At 39.1% G+C, this 27,027-nt stretch overlaps 1 protein-coding gene across 1 annotated transcript in view; it reads left to right on the top strand.

Moving 5' to 3' along the window:
* The window catches only part of hectd3 (HECT domain containing 3), a 65,663-nt gene that overhangs the window by 17,362 nt on the left and 21,274 nt on the right, over positions 1–27,027 (top strand). The window contains exons 8-16 of the mRNA XM_087990540.1: positions 376–458; positions 6,428–6,593; positions 8,523–8,604; positions 9,500–9,682; positions 12,481–12,533; positions 14,090–14,154; positions 14,711–14,814; positions 18,701–18,820; positions 26,604–26,693. Of these exons, the coding sequence (XP_087846666.1) occupies positions 376–458; positions 6,428–6,593; positions 8,523–8,604; positions 9,500–9,682; positions 12,481–12,533; positions 14,090–14,154; positions 14,711–14,814; positions 18,701–18,820; positions 26,604–26,693 (946 nt within the window). The remainder of the gene's footprint in view (positions 1–375; positions 459–6,427; positions 6,594–8,522; positions 8,605–9,499; positions 9,683–12,480; positions 12,534–14,089; positions 14,155–14,710; positions 14,815–18,700; positions 18,821–26,603; positions 26,694–27,027) is intronic.

The raw sequence follows: 27,027 nt of genomic DNA, 5'->3' as shown, positions 1-27,027 counted from the left end.
TCCAAGCACGAAGCACCTCTGTTCATGATCAGCTTCATTCTTCATCTCGTCTCTTCCTCTCCCAAATCCTTGCCCCTAGAGGTGTGCTCGAAAGAATTGTTCAGTCATTACTTTGGCTTACTCCGCTCACTACAATGTGAAGGATAAAAAATTGGTTTCAATTCTATACAGTAATGGATTTTAAATAAAGAGAGTAGAAGTGGGCATTTTCTACCTCCATTAAGATTTCTACGAAAAGTGGGTAACCTTTCAACTTTAAAAATGTTAGTACCTTTCAACATTCGAGCTCATTGTCTCAAGGTGCTAGAAATAAACTTGCAACATTTACAGTATTTGAACCTTTTTGACAAATGAAGTGTTTCAATTCTTTTCCAGAACTTTAGTTGGTGATCTGTGTATTCTGGAGGATATGATGGTTCACCTTCCGGTAATTGAAATCCGGATTATAGAATGTGTAGGTAAGTCCTCCAGTTTATTGAAGAGAGGAGAGTGAAATTGATGGCCAACCGAAAAGCAATAATAAAATGCTGTCCGGGAAATGAAGATTAAACGGACAGTGATCCTGTTCAGCTAAAAATAAAGTTGGGCTCTTATAGTTAATGGATTTCTATGTTTTGTTCCATGGCATCCTTAGTGTGTCAAGATGGCAGGGGTAGTAGGATTCAAATTAAATGACATTTCTGGAATCTCTAAGACCTAGTAGCCATATTTCCTGTCAAATCTTGAAATGCATAACACAGAGAAGAAAGGGAAAACAAAAGAGAAAATTGTGGCTGCTTTTTGTTTGTTTATTTGCTTTAAAGCTATGAATATAGTATCTGCCTGAATGACAACAATATTGAGGAGGGAAGGTTAGTGTAAAAGAAACTCCAGGACTGTTCATGGTAAGATGAGCTAATTTATATTATGATAGTGTTGCACAATTTGAGAGGCTAAAACAGTCAGTTGATAGTTCAAATCTTGTCTATTGCTGAAAAAGAAACATACTTTCAAAACTTTTCATCTTGCATTCATTAGGAAAGATGCAAGAATACCAGATTTCAGATAGAATCACAATTTACGCTGCATGAGAAAAGGGTGCTTATTTATTGTGTAATGGTGTGATTTGACACGTCAGCATGAGACTCTGTTACAGGTTACAGTCTCTTATACAAATGTACATAGGAAAACCAACCTTAGTTGAAGATTACACAACACCAGGTTATAGTCCAACAGGTTTATTTGGAAGCACTAGCTTTCAGAGCGCTGCTCCTTCATCAGCTGGTTGATGAAGGAGCAGTGCTCTGAAAGCTAGTGCTTCCAAATAAACCTGTTGGACTATAACCTGGTGTTGTGTGATTTTTAACTTTGTACACCCCAGTCCAACGCCGGGATCTCCAAATCATCACTTGAAGATCATACTCATTCCTTGTGCACACGTTAAATCATGTATACATATCCTGACTCAACTCAAATCTCGTCAATTTGCTCTCACGTGCTAAACAGAGGTTCTGGTGTCATTTCACTAAGTTCCTGAGGTACATACATTAGACATTGTTCTTTATCCATCCAAGGCCCATCCTTAGAGTCATAGAGATGTAGAGCATGGAAACAGACCCTTCAGTCCAACTCGTCCATGCCGACCAGGTATCCCAACCCAATCTAGTCCCACCTGCCAACACCCGGCCCATATCCCTCCAAACCCTTTCTATTCATATACCTATCCAGATGCCTTTTAAATGTTGCAATTGTACTGGTCTCCACCACTTCCTCTAGCAGCCCATTCCCCACACACACCACCATCTGTGTGAAAGCAGTGGCCCTTAGATCCCTTTTATATCTTTCCCCCCTCACCTTAAAACTATGCTCTCTAATTCTGGACTCCCCAACCCCCGGGAAAAGACCTTGTCTGTTTACCCTATTCATGCCCCTCATGATTTTATAAATTTCCATAAGTTCACCCTTCAGCCTCTGACGCTCCAGGGAAAACAGCCCCAGCCTGTTCAGCCTCTCCCTGTAACTCAAATCCTCCAACCCTGGCAACATCCTTGTAAATCTCTTCTGAACCCTTTCAAGTTTCACAACATCTTTCCGATAGGATGGAGACCAGAATTGCACGCAATATTACAAAAGTGGCCTAACCCGTGTCCTGTACAGCCGCAACATGACCTCCCAACTCCTTTACTGTGACCAATAAAGGAAAGCATACCAAACGCCTTCTTCACTATCCTATTTCTACTTTCAAGGAGCGATGAACCTGCACTCCAAGGTCTCTTTGTTCAGCAACACTCCCTAGGACCTTACCATTAAGTGTAGAAGTCCTGCTAAGATTTGCTTTCCCAATATGCATTTATCTAAATTAAACTGCTGAACAATGCAGTCTAGGCTACCTCCTTGTTACTATATTTGCTCCCTGATCTGGCCCTTCACCCAAGTCTGATGATGTCATAGATTCTTCGACTTTGCCAGCATTTTCTTGTCAGATTATTTAACCCTTTTATTCCCTGCTTTTAGCCCTCGTCCAAATCCAAAATAGTCAGTTTAGTAGTGATATTGTCTCTTCCCCTTACTCACTGCCACCCATTCATACTGGCCAGATAGTGAGCACAAGGTTGTAAAACTACTTGGTTATACCATTTGCGCAGGTCAGACCTGCAATATAGTCTATTGGCTCATCTGTCTAGCCCATAATCAAATCCACGCATCCGTCAGACATCCATCCAAGGCCATCTTTTTCTTGCTAGTTGTGCAGCCTAGCCTGCATTTTTTTCTATCACATGCTCCCAGCCCTAGCGCTCTGTCCTAGTTTTATCTTTACCTGAATCTCTATTTCTACTGTTTTTCAGCTCTGCTCACATTTTTACGAAAAAAAAACTTCTAAGTGAAATTATTTATCCCTTTCAGTTGGCAAGTCACCTCTAATTAGCCAAAGTATTGTCATGGTGAATGTACAAGGGAAGCATTGTTTCCCCCATCTTCATTATTCCACATGCAGGAACCTGGCCCCTGCAGGAAAAAAAATCCAAATAATGCAGATTTCTTTGAAATAAACAAAGCCCTGGGTGACATGTTCGCTTGAGCATTAACCATTGGAAATACCTTGGCCATTCAGAATCTACTTTTCAATGAATTGGCATTCTTTTCCGACTCTGTATAAATTTTTACGGCCTTTGAAATTTGGCGTTCCTGAATCTCTTTTAATGTGTGCAAAATAGAGTTTCAATGGCATATATCCTTCAGCAATACCAAAACCAAGTGCTCAAAAACAGTGAGAAAGCGTTTTGAAAGTGAGTTATATATTTTTAATATTGCTGAAGGAGAACAAAGTGTGATTTGTTTCCACATTGAGTTCATATTTATTGGACTCCCATCACCACCTGCCTGAATGATAGCAGAGACATGAAGACTATATAAGAAATGTTGTCCCACGTCCCTAAGGGAAACAAATTATTTCTCATCAGTGACTTTGATCCTGGAGTTGGGAGGTACCCAAACCTTTGGGAAGCTGTGTTAGACCAGGAACGTGTAGTGAACACAAACTCCACTGGAATCCTCCTCCTCCTCATAAAGTGCCTAGACCATGACCTTATCAAAACAAACACCTTGTTCTGTCAGACAGACAAGCTCATGACCTCATAACAACTCCCGCTCCAAACCCTGACGCTTAATAGACTACGTCAGTGTTTAAATGAGGAACTGCAAATATGTCTACATCACCGACAGAGTGTCAGGGGCCAATGATTGTTGGAATGACTACCAACTAATCCACTCTACCATTCTCAACCAGGTCCCGAAACAAAACTCTGCCACAAGAGACTCAATGTTAATGACCTACTGATGTGGTGCTTCCCAGTCAACCTGATGATCACCAATGTGCCAGAGCTGTGGAATACCTACAGTACCTTGTTGCAGCATCTGTATGGACATGCTCAGCCTTTCAACTAGGAAGCATCAAGAGTGGTTTGAACAGAGCAATTAGGAGATCCAGGATCTCCAAGATTGTAAACACAATGCAGTCCTGAAGTGGCAGCTTTATAAAAATCCAAACAAGAGGGTACAAGCCTACAGGCAACTAAATGCCAAGATGCAAGAAATAACCATGACGTAAGAATAGACGGGTGAAAAGAGCACAGGAGACTCAGCACCCCTCTGACAGTCATGCTGTTTACACAATCAAAATCATCTACAGTCCAAGTACCCTGGGACCTACTCTGATGAGAGCCACAAATGGACAGTTTTCACAAAGGCCATCAGCACCCACTGGAGAATGCACTTCAAGACTTGCTGACTAAGATGCAGCCTTCAATGCAAATGCACCATCCCTGACCACACTACTTGCTGCCAACTCAGCACACCTCAACAGCCCTGAGATTGAAAAAGCAATTCAACAGCTGGAAAACAAGCCTTCTGTCACAGATGAATTCCCCAATGAAATACTAAAATACAGCAGAGAGGCACTCTTGGTATGCATCGATAACCTCGTCTCCCTTTTCTAGAAGGAAGAGGTAATGCCGGGAAATGTCAGGAATACTAATTGTGACCACTTTCAAGAAAGGAGACAAGTTCAACTGTGAAGATTACAGACAGATTTCCCTACTCTCTGCCATGGGAAAGGTTATAGTGAGAATTCTCCTCAATTGCCTTATCCCAGTGGCAGAAACACTCCTCTGAGTCTCCATGTGTCTTCAGTCCATCAAGAGGCACAATGGACATAATTTTCAGTGTACAACAAATCCCTTGGGAGCCTCCTGTTGGTGTAAACAGACGTTGATGATGAAATCCAACATTGACTCTAATGGGCCAGTGCAGCCTTCAGATGCTTCAGAAACAGTGCTTGACATCTGAGACCTTTATACATAGCACCAAGCTCACAGGGTTTACAGACCAGTCGTATAATATATATGCGTGTGCACACACACACCACCCCACATGGACCATGTACAGTAGTCATTTCAAATCGCAGGACAGTTATCACTATCTTCACAATATCCTATAAGTCCACTAGCAGGATAGGCATACCGACATGATCGCCTTTCCCAGGCCAATATCACTAGTATTGGGGCAGTGGTCATGCACGACTGGCCTGCAATTGGCAGGGCACATTGTCAATACACCCGACACATGACTCCCTAAACAAGTGTTCTGCTCCAAGCTCTGCAATGCTACGTTATCACTAGGAGGGCACAGGAAGCAACACTACAAAGACAGCCCACAATTCTGCCTAAACAAAGGCAACATTGCCACCGACATGTGGGAATTGCTTGTCCTAGACCACGCAAACTAGAAAACATACATTCGCAAAGACACCAACCACTTTGCATGTCACTGCGTTGAACAATTTGAGGCCAAATACAAGCAGCAGAAATACAGAATTTGGAGTGTCTCACCCACCTGCCTCCTGAAACACCATTTGCCTCACCTGAGGCATGATTGGATTATTCATCCACATCAGAACCCATCCCTTCCAGAATGGAACCAAGTCACATTCAACACTGGGGACTACCTAAGAAGTAAGAGAACAACAAGGAAAACACAAGACACCCTCTTATCTTCTCTCGCAGCTACTCTGAAGTTGACTGAGACTTTGGTGTCAATCACTTTGCTGCTTTTGGTAGATTTGTGATTGAAAAGTGAAGTCACGATGTTGCAAGTCACCTGTATGCATTTGAAGTACGAGATTTTCTTCTTGACAGGAATAGCATAAGTAATACCACTGTAAATTATTGCCAGATTCTCTGTAACAACAGTAACTTATTTAGGTAATGTTCATCACATTGACAAATGTCTCACTTGTTGGTGAGAGATGCTGACTAAACTGGCATTCCCAAAAAAGGTGAGGCTTTGAAGATCGTGTGTTTAAATGTAGACAGCCTGTAGGATTGAATTGGTTGAGTAAACACTTCACTTCATTATCTGAATTATTAGAGTACCCCAGGAGAATCGTTTTACATTGCTATTACAACATCTAAAAGACATTTGGATAAGTGTATGAATAGGAAAGGTTTGGAGGAATATGGGCCAAACCACAGGCAAGTGGGATTGGTTTATTCTGGGAAACGGTTGGCTTGAGCTAGTTGGACTGAAGGCTTTGTTTCCATACTGTATGATTTGATAACACCCAGATAGTACCTGTCAGTATGAATCCTCCCAGCCCCTCATCAGCCTCCACTAAGAGTGGAAAAGGAAAAGATAATTCTCAGCTCTGACCAACTGTAGTTCCCTTAGCTGCTCTTCCCCACAAATAGTACGTATTCACCTGGGCATTCAGTAAAAATCAATTGTACAGGCAACATTGCCGCAATTTCTTACTGAACAACAGATTCCTGCCTCTGATGAACAAATTGCCTCAAAATAACTGTCCAAAAAGGTAATCTTCCACTGTGAAGCAGATGCAAGTGAATTGTGCTTTTATAAGAATGTTAAGTCTTTCTTTAACATTTTCCAATAGAAGGAGGAATAGATGTCCGACTACATGGCATTAAGATCAGATCTTCGAGGGAAAGAGACCTAGGACTAAACGTTGATATGTTTCAAGCTGCAAACCTAGTCCGTTATCCACGGCTTGAGGGACATAATCCTGACATTCTATATAGAAGAGCTGTAGTAATCCACAGGTATGTATCTATATTTGGACTTCCTTGAAGTAAGAATGCATGCTGACATCCAGTTTTACTTCCAGTTAATGCATTTTGATAAATTGTATTTTGATAACTTATATTCAGCAAATTTGGAAAAAAACTTGATGCATTGGAAGAGATTTTGAACAGATAAAGTTTGACTGTGTTCTAGAATGTAAGAAAGTCTTCATTTTTCCCATTGTCAACTGGCTGAAAGATTTTTGAAGGATTACGTAAAGGCAGAATTCAGAAACTCCAAATCAGGTTACCTCATTATCAGCTCGGTCAGAGAGTAAACTAAAGCAGGACAAAATAATATGTGATGGGCGTAGTCAAATACTTTAGTTAAAAGTATATTCTTCTTATGGCATTGCAAGCAATTTTTTTTATTAACTGACATCTATGGCACCAGGAGTGTGCCAGTTGATCAAATATTCGGTTTGACCAAGAGGTCCACATAATCAATGTAAAAACACACACTACGTAATAGGAACTTAATGCAGGGGTATGCACATCAACATTAGACTTTGTTTATCACTTAAGTAATAATGAAACTTTGCCTTAAATAAAACTTAAGTGCGAGTGAGAGCCTTCTCACTTGTACTCTCAACTTATTACACAAACATCGGGGAGATCATGATAATGTAGTAAACATCAGGTATATAATTTATCCCGGTTTATTGAGAGTGCTGGTTCATGAGGTGCCAGTTAAATTAAAGTTTGCTGTGCTTAGTTAATAACTAATAGACTTGAAGATATCTTTACATATAAGTTCACTTAAAAGTATGCTTTCCTTCTTTCCCTCAACTTTGTTCTGCTAAATCTAGCAATTAGTTCAAAAGTGGCATTGATAAATGGCATGTACTAACCCATGGTGGATCCTTATTAATCCTTTCTGTATTAATCCTTTCTTTCACTTATAATTTTGATAGAATATGGCATTCTATAGAATAAATATTTACTTAGTAGTACAGAATTTAATCATTGTTAAAAAGGATACAAAGTTGAAGTTTTTCATTTTGCATACTTCAGGACTAGAATGCAAGAAATCAAATTTTGAGAAGGAACACCAATTTACACTGCATGAGCAGAGGGTACTGATTGGTTGCTACGGAGATAAAACAGAAATTGTTAACTGTCTATCTTAATTAATTGAACTTTAAATCAAGTGGGTAGATGCTGATTAAGTCAGTGTTGTCATGGGCATTGCAGCAGGTTGGTAATCTCCATAGCCCATTTTCCTCTGTGAAAAAGATGCAGTGATGTACAAATTGCTTTTGGCTATGAAGAACTGGGTCCTGTGTGTGCAAGATAAAAAGCTTCAATTTGTATTCTTTTCGCAATGTTTAAGATCTGTACAATTAAAAGTGTGTGTAAAACACTTTCAAAAGAAATTATACCTCAGAGGTGTAGGGTATACTTCTCCAATGTATTGTTGGATGCATTGTCTTTTATACAACCCATTAAATGACGATCCAAGTGCCTGATAGGGTGGCTGTTTTTCAAAGAAAAATCGTGTGATTTCAAAACCAGCACTACAACTGTACTGACAAGCCTTTCATTTTGCAAGCAAGCAACACTGCAATGCAACTTTGACTTTGAAAATCAACTTTCAAAATAAGAAACTATAGGTAACTAAAGTAATAAGAATGGTTGCAATTTATAAGAGGTCATTATAATTTAACAAGAATCAATTATTCTTACTGTTGGCTGACCATTTTCGGCATTCCCAGGTAAAATTTGAGTGGAATGGAATAATTGTATAGAATTGAATAGGAATAAGTTGGTAGAACAATAGAATGATTTAAAAGAAAGATTATGTTCTAATTTTTTTCCGATTATGATCAAGCCTTTAATTTAAAAAAATGTTCAAGGATAATACCATAACAACCTGATATGTTCATGAGTTGCATTATTGTTCTCCAGATTCCTTAAACTCTTGGACAGCCTTATTCACTATCTTGTTCCAGCCTGGGATCACACAGTTGGGTCATTTGGTCAGTTAAAGGTGAGTTACTGAAGAAAATATAAGCCAGGATTTTGCAATCTTTTTATCATTCTGCTTGACTCACCAGAATTATATGCTTTCCAAGACTGCTTGGAAAGCAGTCCTTTCTGGAGTTTGGCGCTTAAAAATTATTCCAAATAGCAATTATCTTGTATGCTGGAATGCAATACTGATGTTTGCAACATAGGAAGTGTTGACAAATGAATAGTTAACAGCTATTACTTTCTCCAGTGCCACGTAGAAAGTTTACATCGATGTTCCAGTTAATTTCCACATATCCCTCTTTCCTCATGCTGCTTGCACAAGCAAATTTTTCTTGTTTTAATCTAGAGTTTATTCACTACATAAATAGAGTTTGCGAAGAGCAGCCCTTTTCAAGCCTCCAGGCCTGTAAAATTCAAACAGGACAAAAGTGTAAAATTTATGTGCAATTAGGCCACAGTTGGTGCAGTTGAATTGCAGGTTCAGAGGTTGTATGTGACCCAAAGTATGTAAGTTGGACCTGCATGCAGCACTGAAATTATTTACTTTTCTAAAGAAAGGTTTTGCATTTATTTAAGCCTCATCCTATCACCTGGGCAGTCGGATTTTTTTTTGCAAGCATTGGGTTATTTCTGAGTTGTAATTACTGTTTTGCTGGCAAATATGTAACTACTTTACGAGAATCAAGATTGCAGAAGTAAAAAATGAAAAGAAAGACCAGATAATGCAAGATGTAACCTTCTTTTTGATATTTTGAAAGAGATGGAGTGGGTATCAGGACACCAGGAGCACTTTTGCTCATTAAATCAGGACGTTGGATATTTACTTGCTGCATGTGCAAAATGTAACCAAACCAACCTCTGCCTAGCACTTGTTAAAAATAACAGATTGATACCAGCATTTTGTGTTTCAGCATATCAAGCAGTTCCTTCTGCTATCAAAACAGCGCACAGCTCTGATTACACAATGCCTCAAGGATTCAGAGACTAACAAGCCCAATGTCATGCCAAAGCTCTACATCAATCGGCGAGTTGCTATGGAGCACCGGAATAATCCCTCCCTTGATCCCTCTTGTAAGAATGCTGTGTTCACACAGGTATGTCTGCTCAAAGTGATCTAGAACATTTTTCTTCGCTACTTCTTGTCATTTATATAACTTACTTGGATGTGAATATAGGAAGTACAGTTAATAAGTTAGCACATGACACCAAAATTGGAGGTGTAGTGGACAGCGAAGAATGTTACCTCAGAGTACAACTGGATCTGGACCAGATGGGCCAATGGGCTGAGAGGTGGCAGATGAATTTAATTTAGATAAATATGAGGTGCTGCATTTTGAAAAAGCAAATCTTAGCAGGACTTATACACTTAATGGTAAGGTCCTAGGGAGAGTTGCTGAACAAAGAGACCTTGGAGTGCAGGTTCATAGCTCCTTGAAAGTGGAGTCACCGGTGGATAGGATAGTGAAGAAAGCAGTTGGTATACTTTCCTTTATTGGTCAGAGTATTGAATACAGGAGTTGGGAGGTCATGTTGCAACTGTACAGGACATTGGTTAGGCTACTTTTGGAATATTGCGTGCAATTCTGGTCTCCTCCTTACTGGAAGGATGTTGCAAAAGTTGAAAGGGTTCAGAAAAGGTTTGCAAGGATGTTGCCAGGTTTGGAGTATTTGAGCAATGGAGAGAGGCTGAATAGGCTGGGGCTGTTTCCCTGTAGCGTCGGAGGCTGAGGGGTGACCTTATCGTAGTTTATAAAATCATGAGGGGCATGGATAGGATAAATAGACAAAGTCTTTCCCTGGGGTGGGAGAGTCCAGAACTAGAGGGCATAGGTTTAGGGTGAGAGGGGAAAAATATAAAAGAGACCTAAGGGGCAACGTTTTCACACAAATGGTTGTGCGTGTATGGAATGAGCTGCCAGAGGAAGTGGTGGAGGCTGGTATAATTGCAGCATTTAAAAGGCAACTGGATGGGTTTATGAATAGGAAGAGTTTAGAGGGATATGGGCCAAGTGCTGGCAAATGGAACTACATTAGGTTAAGATATCTGGTCGGCATGGACAAGTTGGGCCGAAGGGTCTGTTTCCGTGCTGTATATCTCTATGACTCTTCAGGAAATTTGTTAGCTCTTGGGCAATTATTTTGATATTGTCTCAGCTGCTGTCTCTCCACCTTTCACGTGCTTTTTGAAGCAAAGGCTCTGTTGCCTTAAGTGGCACACCTCTCATGAGCCATGCTTCTTTCTTGCCTGTATCTCCTTTGCATTATTAATTCATTTTTGTCAGCAAAATGTATGCAGACCTCTGGGCTAGTAAGTCACCAGTACCACTACATTTTTTTTAAAAGGTGGCAGTTTTTTTTTTAAGGCAAGTGGGACACAGGTGATTCAAAGGCTAACTGAATTGTTGGTGTGCAAACTTATGCACATTATAGAGAGGCCAGGCACTGAAAGTTTCAGACAGTACTGTGAGAAATGATTAGGTATCCTCGAGAAAGGAACTGATGGACAGATAAATGTGGGATTAGGTAATGATTATGGATAAATCGCAAAGTCTAAACTGGCCACGGATGACAAAAAAAATCATCATATCCACAGGGAAACAGATAAATGAATAATTCAGTTTTATAGGTTGCACACTTATTTTGTTAATTATGTAATTTTCTGTCTTGTATTTCTAATTTGGTGAGGAGATAGCATTTTTTTTTAACCACCTCCATCCTTTATGCCCTCATAAGATGCATCCTTCTCAAGGTGCTGGACAACACTGCTCACCTTTGCTTTCTCAATGCTGTCTTCCTGATGACCTCCCAACATTTTAAGTTCATTACTGCTAGATTTGCCTTTCAGCTGCTGCACGACTTAAAGTCCTGCATCATCACAGGCAACTATTGGAGCCTGACAGGTCACCAAGTCAGATTGTGCCATCAAACTGGAGTCAGCAGCAGGCCTGAGGAAGGTGGAAGTGCACATCTGTCACTCTTTTACAAAAGGGCAGGAACAATGGGAAATCAAAATTGTAATCTTGTACTAAATTCTTCCATTAACATTGAATCCTACATTGGGACCATTTGCAGATCTTTTTAGTATCTGATGTTCACCCGCAATGTGGGAGGCAGCCAATTCAGAGACCTCCTCTGTATTCAGTTAAGGAGACTGGATGGAGAAATGATCAGGGCAGCTACTCAGAATGTCTGATGCAAGCCTGTGTTTTGGAGACAGAAAGAGCAAGAGGGCACACCAAAATGTAAGCAGTTTCTGATGCCTATATAAAACTTAAAAATAATGAGTCATTGCTGTCATGGCCATGGAGGAGGTATAGTTTTTTCATTCGATACGTGGTTTCATTCTCGAGGTCATCGAGGAGGTCCTGATGTCTCTTTTTTTTTCCCCCACACAAGCAGGGCCTCCCCACCCCTCTCAAGCCTACTACGAGGAGGCAATCTCCAATTAGCATCTGGATTCAGTACAGGAAAATTCCAGAAAGCCACCCTCATTTGGCCTAATTAGTTTCCCTACTGTATGAAGCAGATTGTGCTTTCCATTGCAGCTCCCACCAAGATGAGGACAATCACCAAAAATGAGAGAATACTGAGCGACCTCAATCCATAATTACCTGCATTTCCCTACTTTTTTCCACTTCCAAAACCACCCCCACAAAGTGAAAAGCTTTCATTCTTTCTGTTAAATAAAAAAAATAGTTTTATGTCATTCAAACAGCATTGCAAAGACTTAAATTGTTCTTTGTGAAGTGTAACTGATTCAAATAATTAACAATGGGATTTATTTTGATTTCTTTCTTATTATACTCAACTTCAGTCATGAAATCTGTGTGAAATTGAGTACAAGTTATTCAGACCACGTTAAATTGCATTGTTTTACGTATTTGTTTTACAGATGTTTGAAGGTTTGAAGCCTTCGGACAAATGCGAGAAACCCTTAGATTACAGGTATTGTTTGGGAGACAAAATATTCTGTATATGAAGTCTTCTACGAGAGATTCCAAAATGAATGAGGGCTAGGGATTTTCTGATGGCAGGAATAGAAACCTGTTTATTTACTGCAGGTTACTTCCATCATATTTGTTGTGTATAGGTCAGTTTGTGCATACACCAGAATTACAAAGCTTTTGTTGTACTTCGGTTCAAAAGTACCGTACATATTTGTTTTATTTAATAAATTATATAGGCTTTCCCTGCCTTGCATTTTTATTTCTTTGTGCTCAGACCAACTTGAATGGACTGCAGGTCATTTGGCTTTGTTAGTTCTACTTTGTAACAGGGCTAAATCATTTGATTTACTGCCTTGAAACCCATTTCTTTATTGAACGCTGTTAAAGGCCTGCATTCTAATGAGTTTATTATTGCATTATCATGGAATGGAGCTTCGGATATTTAATCCCCTTGCTCTGACTTCCACCTTGCTTTGAGATTGCGTTTACATATCTGTGCATTCTTAATTGAAGCAAGCATGTGAGGGTATTAAATTTGGAAATACAGTAGGATACATTCCAGGAACTACCATGGTAGGTCGAAACTGCAGATAGGAGTGAACCCATTCATTTAAATGGGAAACTTACCTTCCCGGCAGCTACTGGAATGCTCCCTTGAATGTTCAGGCACGGGTAACTGAAACCGCAGAAAATTATTCCATGGATATGGGGGTCGCCCGTACATTCACTTACACTATTGCACAACCGTGACCAACCAATTGAAGAAGATCATTTTCAAATAACTTATAAAAAAAAAAGGGAAACTAAAGTAATCCATGAAACAGCAATTGGACACAATAAATTTTAAAATTTCTTTTACTTTTAGATTTTAGAAGGACCATTATGTGTTGAACGCTAATGCCAACACAGGAATTGATTTGGAAATGATTTTGAACCCAGGGTGTAAACTCGATGGTTTAAAAATGCATCTATGTTGAAGTCTCTGGTCTAGTTTGTGATTTCAAGTTTTGTGTATTGTAAATGTGACTATTGAATATGGGATGGTTGGCTACATTGTTCTGCATTTTGTTATCGTGATGATTATTCAACTCCACGAATGATACTCTGTTTCCCTCCATGGTCTGCCATTCGGCAATTTGGTCATGAAGTGCAGAAAGTATGCAGTCAATTGTTGCATTAATTTCATAAAATTCAACAGAATTTTCTTTAAATTAATCATTCGAGGACATAAAACTAATGTTTCTGAAGGTTGTTTCAGCCCTTTGTAGTTCTTGATTGTGGTGAAGGGAAATAATAGAAGTAAGGCTTTATCGCATGAAGCACATTGGAGCACGTACAGTTAGAGCTATTTGTAACAAACTCTTTGAACTTAGTCACTTTGTTTAGAAATATTTAATTGATAAGCTTAACAATTAAAGCTGTAATTGGACAAAGTTACTTATCTTTTTAGCTTCAATAACATCATAATACAGACAGTACCCTTTCCATTACTAACATTTCAGAACTCCACACAAGAATACTCTTTACACTTGTAATTCTTTTTTAAATCCAAAGATGGCCAGCGCGCTATGACCAGTGGTGGGAATGTAAATTTATCTCTGAAGGCATAATTGACCAAGGTAAGCACTGTTCAGCCTTAAAGTTTACTCTGCCTAGTCTCTCAATAGACGCCAGTTAATCTGGGTATTTCAAGTCATTTGTTTTTATTTAAGGTTTCCAGCATGTGCTGTTGAGCTGAAATGTTATTCTAAAGATTTTTATATGCTTGCTTTTATAAACCTGCTTGAGATAATGTTGGGTCACAGTGAGCTGCATAGGAAGTATAGGATACCCAGTCATGATTAGAAGGCAATCTTATAGAGCAGTTTGGATAATAACATAAGCCATGCATGTTTGTCTATGGCAGTATAAAATTTTAAGAATTTTATTGTGTTGTGCCCTTTTAACTGTCATTCCAGACTTAGTAAGCAATTCTTTAACTAATGCATCATAACATCCTCAGCGAAGTAATAACAGTTATGATCTATCACTGAGTACTGATGTGCAATTGATATTGGAAAATCAGTGAACTATGTTCGAATGAGTTTGATAAATGATGATTAATCTAATCCAAGGTTAATTATTTAACATTATAAAAACTTTTTTTAACTAGTCCAATTTTTTTTTAAACAATAGGTGGCGGATTCCGCGATAGCCTCTCTGATATTTCTGAAGAGCTATGCCCAAGTTCTGGGGACAGTCCAGTGCCTTTGCCCTTTTTTGTAAGGACATCTAATCAGGTATGTTAAAATCTAACTGAAGAAAACAATTGAAGACTTCTTTTTTCTTCTTGAAGACATTGACTTATAATGCAACTCTCTGTAAAATCTCTTGCTTACCTTATCTATATCAACCGATTTTTCTATCTCTCTTGAAACTCTTGTTTGAGAGATTAGAGAATATGCTAAGTTAGAAAAAATGGAGAAATATGTTTCATGTATTGCTGGCAGCTTTCAAGGTAGCAGAGCAAACTTTGCTGTCCAAACCTTCACTTCTGATGAGGTTCAAGAATGGGAACTTAGCCCTGCCAAACTTTTCAATCATAAAGATTTTCACGCATTAATCATGATCACCACCAAATTCTAGTTCGAAAGGGGTGAGAGCATCAACACAAGAGATTCAGCTCTGCGATTATATCTGAGTATCAGTGCCTCAGGAGCTCAGGATCTCTCAACAGAGTGCCTCAGCCTCCCCGAACAAGACCTCTTTCCAAATGAATGAGGAGGAGTATAATTCAAAAAGTGCTTGCGACTGGATTTCCTTCCTGTCAGCCATATATTTAATCCCCTTGTCAAGTTTTATGTTCTTCCCTGTTTCTGCATGGAGAGAAAGCAGAAGTTATGAATCCTTACATTAGTTTGTGTGCAAAGAGCAGAAGGACAGGTTTTGTGCAGGGTCGTAAAGGCAGGTGTCAAAAAGGAAAATGGTCTAAAGGAAAGTTTGTATTGTCTACTCTGTTAGAGAATAGAGGTTTCTCTTTTTTTCCCTGTCCTTGGGAAAGCTGACTTTCTGCAGTCCCTCAAATCACACAATAGAATCCTCCACTAACTGAGAGCTCCATTTGGTGGGGGCAGGAGGGTTTTTACTGGTCAGCTAACCATTCCTGTGGATTCTGCAATCTGAAAATTAAAAGCATTGCTGAATGTTTCTGAAATCTGCCACAATTCCTATAATCAGAAATAATCCTTCTGATTAAATGGCCCTATCAGTGCAAATTGGCTGGGGAGCCTGGTGTCAGGTTCTTAATTGCTTTGTTAATGGATGTAGGTTTGCCTGCTGAGTTGGAAGGTTCTTTTTCAGACATTTTGTCACCAGTTGGTGACATCATCAGTGAGCCTCCGGATGAAGCACTGGTGGCAGGGCCCACTTTCTATTTATGTGTTTAGGTTTCCTTGAGTTGGTGATATCATTTCCTGTGGTGATGTCATTTCCTGTTCTTTTTCTCAGGGGGTGGTAAATGGGATCCAAGTCAATGTGTTTGTTGATAGAGTTCCGGTTGGAATGCCATGTTTCTAGAAATTCTCGTGCATGTCTCTGTTTGGCTTGTCTTCGGATGGATGTGTTATCTCAGTCGAAGAGGTGTCCTTCCTCATCTGTATGTAACAATACTACTGAGAGTGGGTCATGTCATTTTGTGGCTAGTTGATTATTATTTCAATGATCACTATACACAGCAGCACAGAGGAGCTACGAAGAGCAGAGGAAAATCACCCATACAGTGTATTCAAAAAGAAGGGTTCCCAATGAACTCAGTCCATCAATTTCTCAGCAACAAACCAAACAAGCAGACAAAACATGTCCAGAAATCCTAGCCACTCTCCCCTACATCAAAGATATCTCTGAAATGACTGCCAGACTACTCTGACCTCTTGGCATCATGGTAGCCCACAAACCCACTAACACACTAGAACAGCAGTTAATGAATTTGAAAGACTCTAATCAGACAACAAGCAAAACTAATGTCATTTACAAAATACCTTGCAAGAACTGTAACAAACACTACATGAGACAAACAGACAGAAAACTAGCCACCAGGATACATGAACATCAACTAGCCACAAAAAGACATGACCTATTCTGACTAGTATCCTTACATACAGATGAGGAAGGACACCACTTTGAATGGGACAACACATTCATCCTAGGGCAAGCCAAACAAGAACATGCACGAGAATTCCTAGAAGCATGGTATTCCAACTGGAACTCTATCACCAAGCATATTTACTTGGACCCCATTTACCACCCCCTGAGAAAAATAACCACAGGCATTGACATCACTAACCCAAGGAAACTTAAACACATAAATAGAAAGCGGGCCATGCCACCAGACGCTCACTGATGATGCTACTTAGTGTGGTGACAAAACATCTGAAAACATACCTTCCCACTCAGCGAGCAAACCTACATCCAAAACCTCAACCTGAGCTCCTCAAAACTCGCTGCTTTTTTAGTGATAAAGAGAAGGAGGAAAAGTTGCTACTTGGCGGTCTGTGTTCCTATCCCAGAAACCAACATTCAATTTTGCTGAGGCTAAGGTAATGTGATTTTGCCTCAAATTCAAAATGGATGTTTAAGTCCTGAGAATTATATAGCAGTTTGACTCTTTGGTGAATAGGAGATTGTGGATTAAAATCCAATTCCAGGATTTAAGGATTTAATCAAGGTTCATTATTTAGTGCAATGCAAAGGAGATTCCTGTTTTTCAGAGTTGCTATCGTTTAGTTGAGATGTTTCATGGGCAGACTTTGTTTTCTTAAGTGTTTGCGTATGAGATTAGTGTGTGCTCCTGTTCCATGCAGTTTGTCCCAATTTGAGTAATCTCCAACAGAAAACTGTTTGAGGTGATGGTGTAGGGATAATCCAGGAACCACAACAATATTCTGGGGGCATGGGTTCAAATTCCATTAAAACAGATATAATGAAATTTGAATTGAATAAAAATGCTGGCCAAAGAATTATCATGTAACCATTGTCGATTGTCACGAAAACCCATCTGGCCTTTTTAGGAAAGGAAATATACTATCCTTTCTTGGTCTGTTTTACATGTGACTCCAGACCCACTGGAGTCTGTTTGACACAACTGTCTTCTGAGCAATTAGGGATGGCAGTTAATGCTGGCTGAGCCAGTACCTCCAAATCCCATGCACAAATTTATATAACTCCTATTGTAACTCTTCAAATCAAATGCAAAATACAGCTGCCTTACACATTTAACCTGTTAAAAGCCCCAAGTTATTTTCTAAATATGATGATATTAGGCTGATATGAATCCTGTTTTATAGCTTTTCAAGTCATTTGTTTGAGGTGTGGAACCATCACAATTCAAGGAAGGGGCAGTGAGATTAATTTCATATGGAAAACCCATTGAACTTTGACATCCCTATTGTCCATGATGAAACAGGAAAATGAACCAACTGGTATATCACAGGCCTTTTTGTTGATGGTTTATCCTTCGTAAAGAAGCTTGTGAACTCCATACATGGCTGTGATTGTCCGTATTTCAGTCAGGTATCTGCCTAAGTTTCAGGTCTGTCGGGCATTGTTAGTGCCAAAGTCCCATGACATGGAGGAGCCATTTTGAAAGCAATTGAGTCCATTTTATAGAAGAGTTTAAAGTGTTGCAATATTTTCATGCCTGTAATGGTCTTGTGATATAGCTGTTCAGGTAAATATAAAAGATCTTGTTAATTAAGTGATATTAAAGAATGTCTTGTTTCTAGATCAATATTTAGCTCTGTCAATGTTACAAAAAAGATTAATTGTTTACTAATGTCATTGCTGTTTATGGCATCTTGCTATACAGAAATTGTTATTTTCTTCCATCAAAATTCACTGACTGTGAAATATTACTGTATTTGGTCTTGAGGAAGTGAACTTTCAGTTTCAATCTTTAGCACCTTTTGGCTTGAGGGCAAAATTCACAACAAAAAAATCACAAAATACAAAATAAGTTGAGATACAACAGTGACAATTTAATAATTTTCTGCTTTTGTTGATGTATTTAGAAGAGTCCTAGTAAAAATTGCTGTATGTTGGCTATATAAAATTCAAGTAACTGCATCTTGGGAGTTACCTTTCGTGGAGACTAAACAAAATTTAATTTTTGTTTGTTCTCCTTTCCCCAAGGGTAACAGTACTGGAGAAGCACGAGATGTATATGTTCCCAATCCATCCTGCAAAGAATTTGGAAAGTATGAATGGATAGGCCAGCTGATGGGGGCTGCATTGCGAGGACGCGAGCTTTTGGTAATCATTTTGTTATAAATGCAAGGTTTTATAAGACTGTTTCCTGGGATTGTTCAATTTAGGGTGAAATGGAGGAAATCTCTGAACTACTGTCATCTAGGAGGACAAGCATAGCAGATACATGGGAATGCAACCACCTGCAAGTTCCCTTACAAGCCATGAGCAATCCTGATTTGATAATATATTGCCGTTCTTTCATTGGTTCAACATCTTGGATTATCCTTCCCTAACTGGATTGTGGTCTACCTAAAGCAAATGGACTGCAGTGGTTCAATAAGACAGCAAATACAGAAAGCTGGAGAAAATCAGCAAGTCAGGTAGCGTCTTTGGAGGGAGAAACAGAGTTAATGTTTAGAGTCCAGAACGTTTCTCAGAGTATTTTGATTTTATTCACATATTCAATACGGCAGCTGAGCGCTACTTTCTCTTGTGCATTTTATGGATTAGTAATACATGCTAGCCCAGCCATGAATGAATGAAACAAAAATGCCTGTTTTGAATTCTGTTGGCGGGGCTTGCTTCTTTTAAGATTAAAGAGACACTTGAGTTTTATTTGATTGGGAAGATGTTTCATGCTTTTGTAAAATGTGAATGTAAACAGTGAATAGACTGTTAGTTTCCGAAATTCCAGGAAGGTGTTAGATTTATGAGGTTTTGGAAATGTTTACACACTTAAACTGTTTAGTTTCAAGATAAACTGAATTTGGAATAACTGAAGTCAAAAGGATAGCTAATTAGCATTTCTGTCTGGTTAGAAGGCCTGTGCGATTTATGTTGCTGAGGTGATGGGTTCTGAGAGGATAAGAGTCCAAAGTAAGTCATTGTAAGATGAAGTTGCGGGTATTCCGAAAGTATCTCTGCATTTCAAAGCAGGATGCAAAGTATGTTTTCTTCAAGGGCTATTTTACGATTGATGTGGTTACATTTTGGTTCTCGGGTTCCATTTTCATTCTTACTAACTCCTTTATTATTGGTACAGTCACACAAAAACAATATCTTTTGTATTTGTGTTGATATATCTGATATGTGGTTTCACACAGCAGCAGCATTAGAGGTATCTATCAATATGTCAGAAGGGCTTTTCCCCAAAACATCGATTTTCCTGCTCCTCGGATGCTGCCTGACCAGCTGTGCTTTTCCAGCATCACTGTAATCTTGACTCTGTATCTAACAATATGTTCAGTTATGTTCAGCATAATTTGACAAGGATATTTTGTCAAAACATCTGACACTTTTACGCAGGTCTATCACCAATCATAAAGATAAATGAAGTCACAACTAATCTGTTTCTATCATGTACTCACAAAAATTAGTTCCTTTTTTTAACTGCAGTTCAGGGTCAATTTTAACAATTTATACTGTTCCTTAAAATTTCCCCCTCTATATTTAAACCCATATAAAGTAGCTTCTGAAGATATGCAGTCTTAAGTTAGAGATTCAATTATTTGTACTAATTTTTATTATTTCGATTACAAGTTTTCCTGGCTCCTAATCAGTTGAGTATTCCTTTTCTTGGCAGGCTTAAATCTGTACTGTATCTTGTGCAGCCTTCCTTTTCTCTAAGCCCCTTTCAGATTCAGCTTTCCTTTTATCCATATTGCAGACTTTTCCTGCTCACTTAGCACACTTCTGGCAGCCAGTCCATCTACTCCTGCTATCTGCCTTGCAGCCACCAACTCTCCCCCTCTTCCTCTCCCACTCCCTTTGAACGCCATTTCTTCTTCCCAGCCCACAACATCTTGCAGCCAGGCCCTAGCAATTTGTATGTAATTTTTATCAGCTGATTTTGTGACTGCAATAGTGAACATGAAGCAAGCTGTGTTCGGAATAGTAAAACATGGGCTTTTTTTAATAGATGCTATTCTCCATACTGCACTTGCATAACCTCAGGAGCTAATTAAAGGGACATAGTTCACACTTAAGGTTCATTTAGCATTGGTAGAGATCAGGAAATATGTTGTTTGCCTGTTTTCCCAACCAAAGAATGGCACTACGAGACATACATTAATTACAAGCTTCTACAAAATAGAAGAACTGTAGCGAGTGATGGGTGGTTTCTATAGCTTTCACCTTTAGTTAACTAGATTCTACCTTGCGGCAAAGCACCATAATTCTAATTGGGGGAAGATTGTATGATTTTATCATTTCTAATTTAGAAGTGATGCTAATTGTTCCTATTTACCATTTTCCCTCTTTTACTCTTTGTAATCTTGTTGATGTCCTTTGAAATAGGTATTCCCCCTTCATTTTAATTTGTGAACTTTACGACGTATGTTTCTTGGATACACCTTGGCAGTAGCTTCCTCACGTTGCTGCCAATGCTATTTGGCTCAATAATTGTCTTTAGAATCTTATAAATTTGGAGTCTATAGTTTATTGGGGTATTGGTGACATAGTGATAATGTTATTGGTCTTGTAATCGAAAAACCCAGGCTAATTTTCAGCGACCCAGCAGGAGGTAAAATTTGAATTCAATTAATAAGAAAAATGAAGTTAAATGTAGTCTTGGTAATGATGACTGTTAACTGTCCTCAACTGCCATTAAACCCCTTCTCGCTTGCTAATATCCCTCAGGGATATCTTGTATCTCTTAGGAGTAACATGAGCTGTGGATAAGAGAGTCTATAGACATACTGTACTTGGATTTCCAGAAGACATTTGATAAGGTGCAACATCAAAGCTTATTTTAGAAAATAAAAGCTCATGCCATGGGAAAACAGATGAACATAAATCGAAGATAGGCTGGCTTGCTGGCAGAAAATGCAATACATAAACAGCTCTTTGTTGAATTGGCAGGATGTGAAGTGTGGAGTCCCCACAAAGGTCTTTGCTGAACTGTCTGCTTTATACATTTTACATCAATGAGCTGATTGAGGGGAACAAAGGCATGATAGCTAAATTTGCGAGCAACACCATAGGAAAGTATGATATAAAGAATTCTGGGGTTTGCAGATGGAAATAAATATATTGAATGATTGAGCAAAAAGAAATCTGTCAGTTGATTTGATTTATTATTGTCACGTGCATTTTCAGAGATACAGTGAAAAGTATTGTTTTGTACCAGCTAGATAAATCATATTTTACAAAGTAGAACAGAGTAATTGAACAGTATATTCTGTTCAATATACTGTTACAGCTACAGAGAATGTGCAGACAAAGATCAACTCTAAGAAATGACAAGTCCGTTCATAAGATTGATAACAGTGGGGAAGAAACTATTCTGAATATGTTAGTATGGGTTTTCAAGCTTTTGTATCTTCAACCTGATGAAAGAGAGTATAACTAGACTGGGAGAGGTCCTTGATTATATTGGCTGCTTGCCTGAGGCAGCAGGAAGTGTAGACAAACTCATTGGATCTGGTCTTTGTGATGGACTGGGCTCCATTCACAACTCTCAAATTTCTTGCAGTCTTGGGCAAAGTAGTTGCCATATCAAGCTGTGATGCAACTGGACAGGATGCTTTCTGTGGTGCATCTACCAAAATTGGTAAGTGTTGTTGTGAACATGCTGAATTTCCTTAGCCTTCTGAGGGAGTAGAGGATTTAGTATGCTTTCTTGACTGCAGTGTCATCATAGATGGACCAGGCCAGATTGTTGGTGATATTTATTCCTAGGAACTTGAAGCTCTCGACCACCTCTACCTCAGCACCATTGATAGAGACGGGACACGTCAGCCACTGTGCTTCCTAAACTTGATGACCAGCTCCTTCATTTTGCAGACATTGAGGGAGAATCTGTTGTCCTTACAGCATGCTACTAAGTTGTCTCTCTTTCTTTACTCTTTCATCATTGTTTCATCCAACTACTACAGTAGTGTCATCAGCAAATTTGTAAATGGAGTTCGAGCTGAATTTGGCCAGACAGTCGTGAGTGTATAAAATGTATAATAAAGGGCTGAGTACACAGATTTGTGGGGCACCAGTGTTGAGGATTATTGTGAAAGAGGTGTTTATCCCCTGTCCTTCTGGATTACTGATCAGGAAGTCATGGGTCCAGTTCTGGGGTGGGAGACAGAGTCCTACATCTCGGAGTGTGGGAATGAGTTTGGTTGTGTAATGTAAGAAAATGCGAAGTTGTTCACTTTGATAAGGTGGATTAAAAAGCAGACTATTATTTCAATGGAGAGCAACTATGAAATTCCAAGGTATGGACGGATTTATGTTCCAGTGCTTGTGTTACAAAAAGATGCTGTAGATACAACATATAATCACGAAGGCTAATGGGATACTATCCTTTTATTACAAAAGGAATCAAGCATAAAAAGGAAGTTAATTTTCAGATATAAAGAGCATTAATGAGACCATGTCCTAAATATTGTATGCAGTCTTGGTCTCCTCTTTAAGGAAGGATCTAAATGATTTGTGGACAGTTTAGAGAAGGTTAAATGGACTGATACCTGTAACAAGTAGGTAGATTACACATGTTGGGCTTGATTTTACTGGAGTTTAGAGCAGTGAAGGGTAACTTGATCCTGAACAGAGTTAACAAGGTAAATTTGGAAAGGATCTTACCTTTTGTTACTAAGTCGAAGACTAAGGGACACTGTTTTAAAATTTAGGCATCACGCAAAGGGGAGTAGATCAGTTTAGGATATCTGGTCAGCGTGGATGAGTTGGACAGAAAGGTGTATTTCCACACTGTCGGACTCCATGCAGCTCCCTGACTTGGAAAGTTGTGTATATCAATGAGATCATGTCTCGTTCTTTGGAATTTCAGTGAATAAATGCCCAGTTCTCCTGGGATAATCCCAGGGATCTGTCTGGTGAACATTATCCATGGTGTTCCGGATGGAAGTGAGAGTTTTTTTCTGAGAGTTTTGTGACCTTGAACACTTTGCCTCAGAAGACAACAGAGGCAGTGTTATTAAGTTTTTTTTAGGGCCAAGATAGATTGTTTCTTATTCAGCAAGGAAATCAAAGTTTATCAAGTTTATCAAAATTTATCATGTATATGAGGGGATTTACTAATAAGTTGATTCAGCTAATTCAGTGTTCCTGGAGTCTTTTTTTACAGAAAACAGTGTGCTTGAGAGAGAGTTCCCATAATGCTAATGGAAATTTGTTTGCATTGGAAAAATTGTACAAGTAAACATAGAAGCATTAGCCTGCTTTCAGTTGAAAGAATCAGATTTTTTTAATGTAAGGAAAACACCCTACATTTCAGTTCACAACAATCCTGAATGAAGTGAGATATAGGAGCACAGTGTTCCTGGAGCAAGAAATCAATTCAGAAAAAGGTTGTCTCAGTGCATAGGTTTAGTTTAAACGTTCCTCAGGAAGTGTTTCATTAAAACCCTGAGGGGATTATTTGAAACTGAGAAAGTTGAAGCGCTGTTGTGTGAATACACAAGGAAAAGTCTATCAAACTAAGAATTGAAAACTGCAATTAGTCAAACTGATAGCTTTGATAGAGAAGGGAGTGCCCCGCTGAACTTGAGCACTTGAATGTAGAAGGACTGAACAGTAAGCTTGCATATGATACAAAAATTGGTGGGTGGTACATTGTGAGGAAGATCACCTTAGACTACAAGAGGATATAGGCGGGCTGATCAGGAATTCGAGTTAGAGAAATGTGAGATGATGCACTTGGGCAGGATGAACGAGGCAAGGAATTAAGTGATGAATGGTAGGACCCTGGGAACCACCAAAGATTAGAGGAACCTTGGTCTGCATGTACTCTGGTCCCTCAAAGTATCAGGACATGTGGATATAAGTGATTAGGAAGACATATACTATACTTGCTTTTAGTAGTCCAGACATAAAGTTTAAGAGTAAGGAGATAATGTGCGAATTGTATAAAACATTGGTTGGGCTACAGCTCGTAGAGTATTGTGCTCTGTTCTGGAATCCATATTATAGAAGGAATGTGATCGCACTGGAGGGGGTACAGAGTAGATTTATCAGGCTGTTGTCTGGGTTGAAGAGTTGATAATGAAGAGAGATTGGACAGATTAGGATTGTTTTCCTTTGAGCAAAAGAGATTCAGAGGGGACATGATTGAGATGCATAAAATTGAGGGCACAGAGAGGGTAAACATGAAGAAACCTTTGAAAGGATCAATGATTAGGGAGCATAGATTTTAAAGTACGGTGCAGAAGGTTTAGAGGAGATGTGGTGGAAAGGGTAGTAAAGGCAGAAGCACTTATAACATTTAAGGGTTTGTGCAGGGAAGGTCATGTCTCACCGACTTGAATGAGTTTATTGAGGAGGTGATAAGAATGATTGATGAGGGAAGGCAGTGGATATTGTCTATATGGATTTTGATAAGGTACCTCATGGCAGCCTGGTCCAAAAGGTAGAGTCTCATGGGATCAGGGGTGAGCTGGCTAGGTGGATACAAAACTTGATCATAGAAGACAGAGAGTAGTAGTGAAAAGGTGCTTTTTGGAATGGAGATCAGTAACTAGTGGTGTTCCATAGGAATCAGTGCTGGGACCTTATCTTGTTTGTAATATATATAAATGATCTGGAGGAATATGTAGATGGTCTGATTAGTAAGTTTGCAGATGACACCAAAATTGATGGAGTTGCAGATAGTGAGAAAGATTGTCAAAAGATACAAAGAAACACAGATTACAGATTTGAGCAGAGAAATGGCAGATGGTGTTTAATACTAACAAATGCAAGGTGATGCAGTTTAGAAGATCAAATTCAGGTGTGAGTTATACAACAAATGACAGAACCTTTAACAGCATTGACATACAGAGGGATCTGGGCATACAGGTCCATGGATCCTGGAAAGTGGCAACACCAATAGATAAAATGGTCATGACAGCATATGGCATGTGCTTGCCTTCATTGACTGAGGCACCAAATATAAAAGTTGGCAAGTTATGTTACAGCTGTCCAAATTTGGCCTAACTAAAGTTTTGGAATATTGTGTGCAGTTCTGGTTGCCACACTACCAGAAGGACATGGATGCTTCAGGGAGGGGACAGAGAAGGTTTACCAGAATGTTACCAAGTCTGAAGGGGTTTGGGTGTGAGGAGAGATTGGATAAACTTTGTTTTCACTGGAAAGATGGAGGCTGAGGGGCAACCTGATAGAAGTCTACCAAATTGTGAGAGGTGTAGATGGGGTGGATAGTCAGAGGTATTTCCAAACCTGGAAAGGTCAACTCCAAGAGGCACAGATTCAAGGTGAGAAGGGGAAAGTTTAGGGGAGAGTACAGGGAAAATCTTTCACCCAGAGGATGGTGGTGCCTGGAACACACTGCCAGTGGAGATGGTGGAAGCAGACACATTAGCAACATTTAAGGTGCATCTTTATAGACACATGAATATGAGGTGAACAGAGGGACAGATACTGCGTATGGTTAATAAGTAGTGGTCCTAAATAAGGATTAGGAGTCAGCCCAAACTTGGTGAGCCGAAGGGTCTGTTCCTGCGCTGTATTGTACATTAAGTATTTAGATTTTCGCTCATGAACATTCTGACTCCATGATTCTATTGTAAAGGTATGTTGAGATATAATTTATTAATTTATGGAATATTTTACTGTTGAAATTTTTCTCATTATTATATGTAAATAGCTTTGTTCTGTTTTATCATTTATTTCGAGCAATTATCTCCTGTTTTTATAGTTAAATTTGTTTATCTTTCAGTGAAAGGCCACCTTGTTAAATAAAAACAAAACAATATTTGATCTACTAAGCCATATTTCAGTCAGCGATCTGACTTGTCTGGTAACATCAGCTGGGATCATAACAGAAGGAATATGCACAATCCATCTTTTTAACTTGAGTACTTTCAAGCCTAATGAGAACTATATGCATGTTTGCCAGGTGCTGGCTCTTCCTGGAATGATATGGAAACAACTAGCAGGAGAAGAAGTGAGATGGTCGAAAGACTTTGCTGCTGTGGACTCTGTCTTGGTGAGTTGTAAATAATTCAAAACTCTCTCTCTCTCTCTCTCTCTCTCTCTTTGTCTCTCTCTCTCTCTCTCTTTCAATTGACAACTATTGACAATATGATGAATGCAATCTGCTAGAAGTTCATCCTGCAACATGCTATTGTAGTTCATGACATCCACTACAGTTTAGTATAATAGTTGTGTTGGTTACATGAAAAATGAGATAATAAAAATCACTTTATCTTTGAAACTTTGGTTTAAATCTTAACATGGGAAAAGGTAAGTCCTTTGCACATCTGGTTGTGATAACCTGTGTAAAAGGAAATTTGCAGTGTGTCAAAAACAACAACTTAGAG

Source organism: Chiloscyllium plagiosum, unplaced genomic scaffold (assembly GCF_037043375.1).
Source record: "Chiloscyllium plagiosum isolate Xiang-an unplaced genomic scaffold, Cpla_swu_hap1 HiC_scaffold_9, whole genome shotgun sequence".
NCBI classification, from domain to species: Eukaryota; Metazoa; Chordata; class Chondrichthyes; order Orectolobiformes; family Hemiscylliidae; genus Chiloscyllium; species Chiloscyllium plagiosum.
The sequence above is the reverse complement of the archived record's forward strand: the minus strand, read 5'-3'. Positions and strand labels throughout refer to the sequence as shown.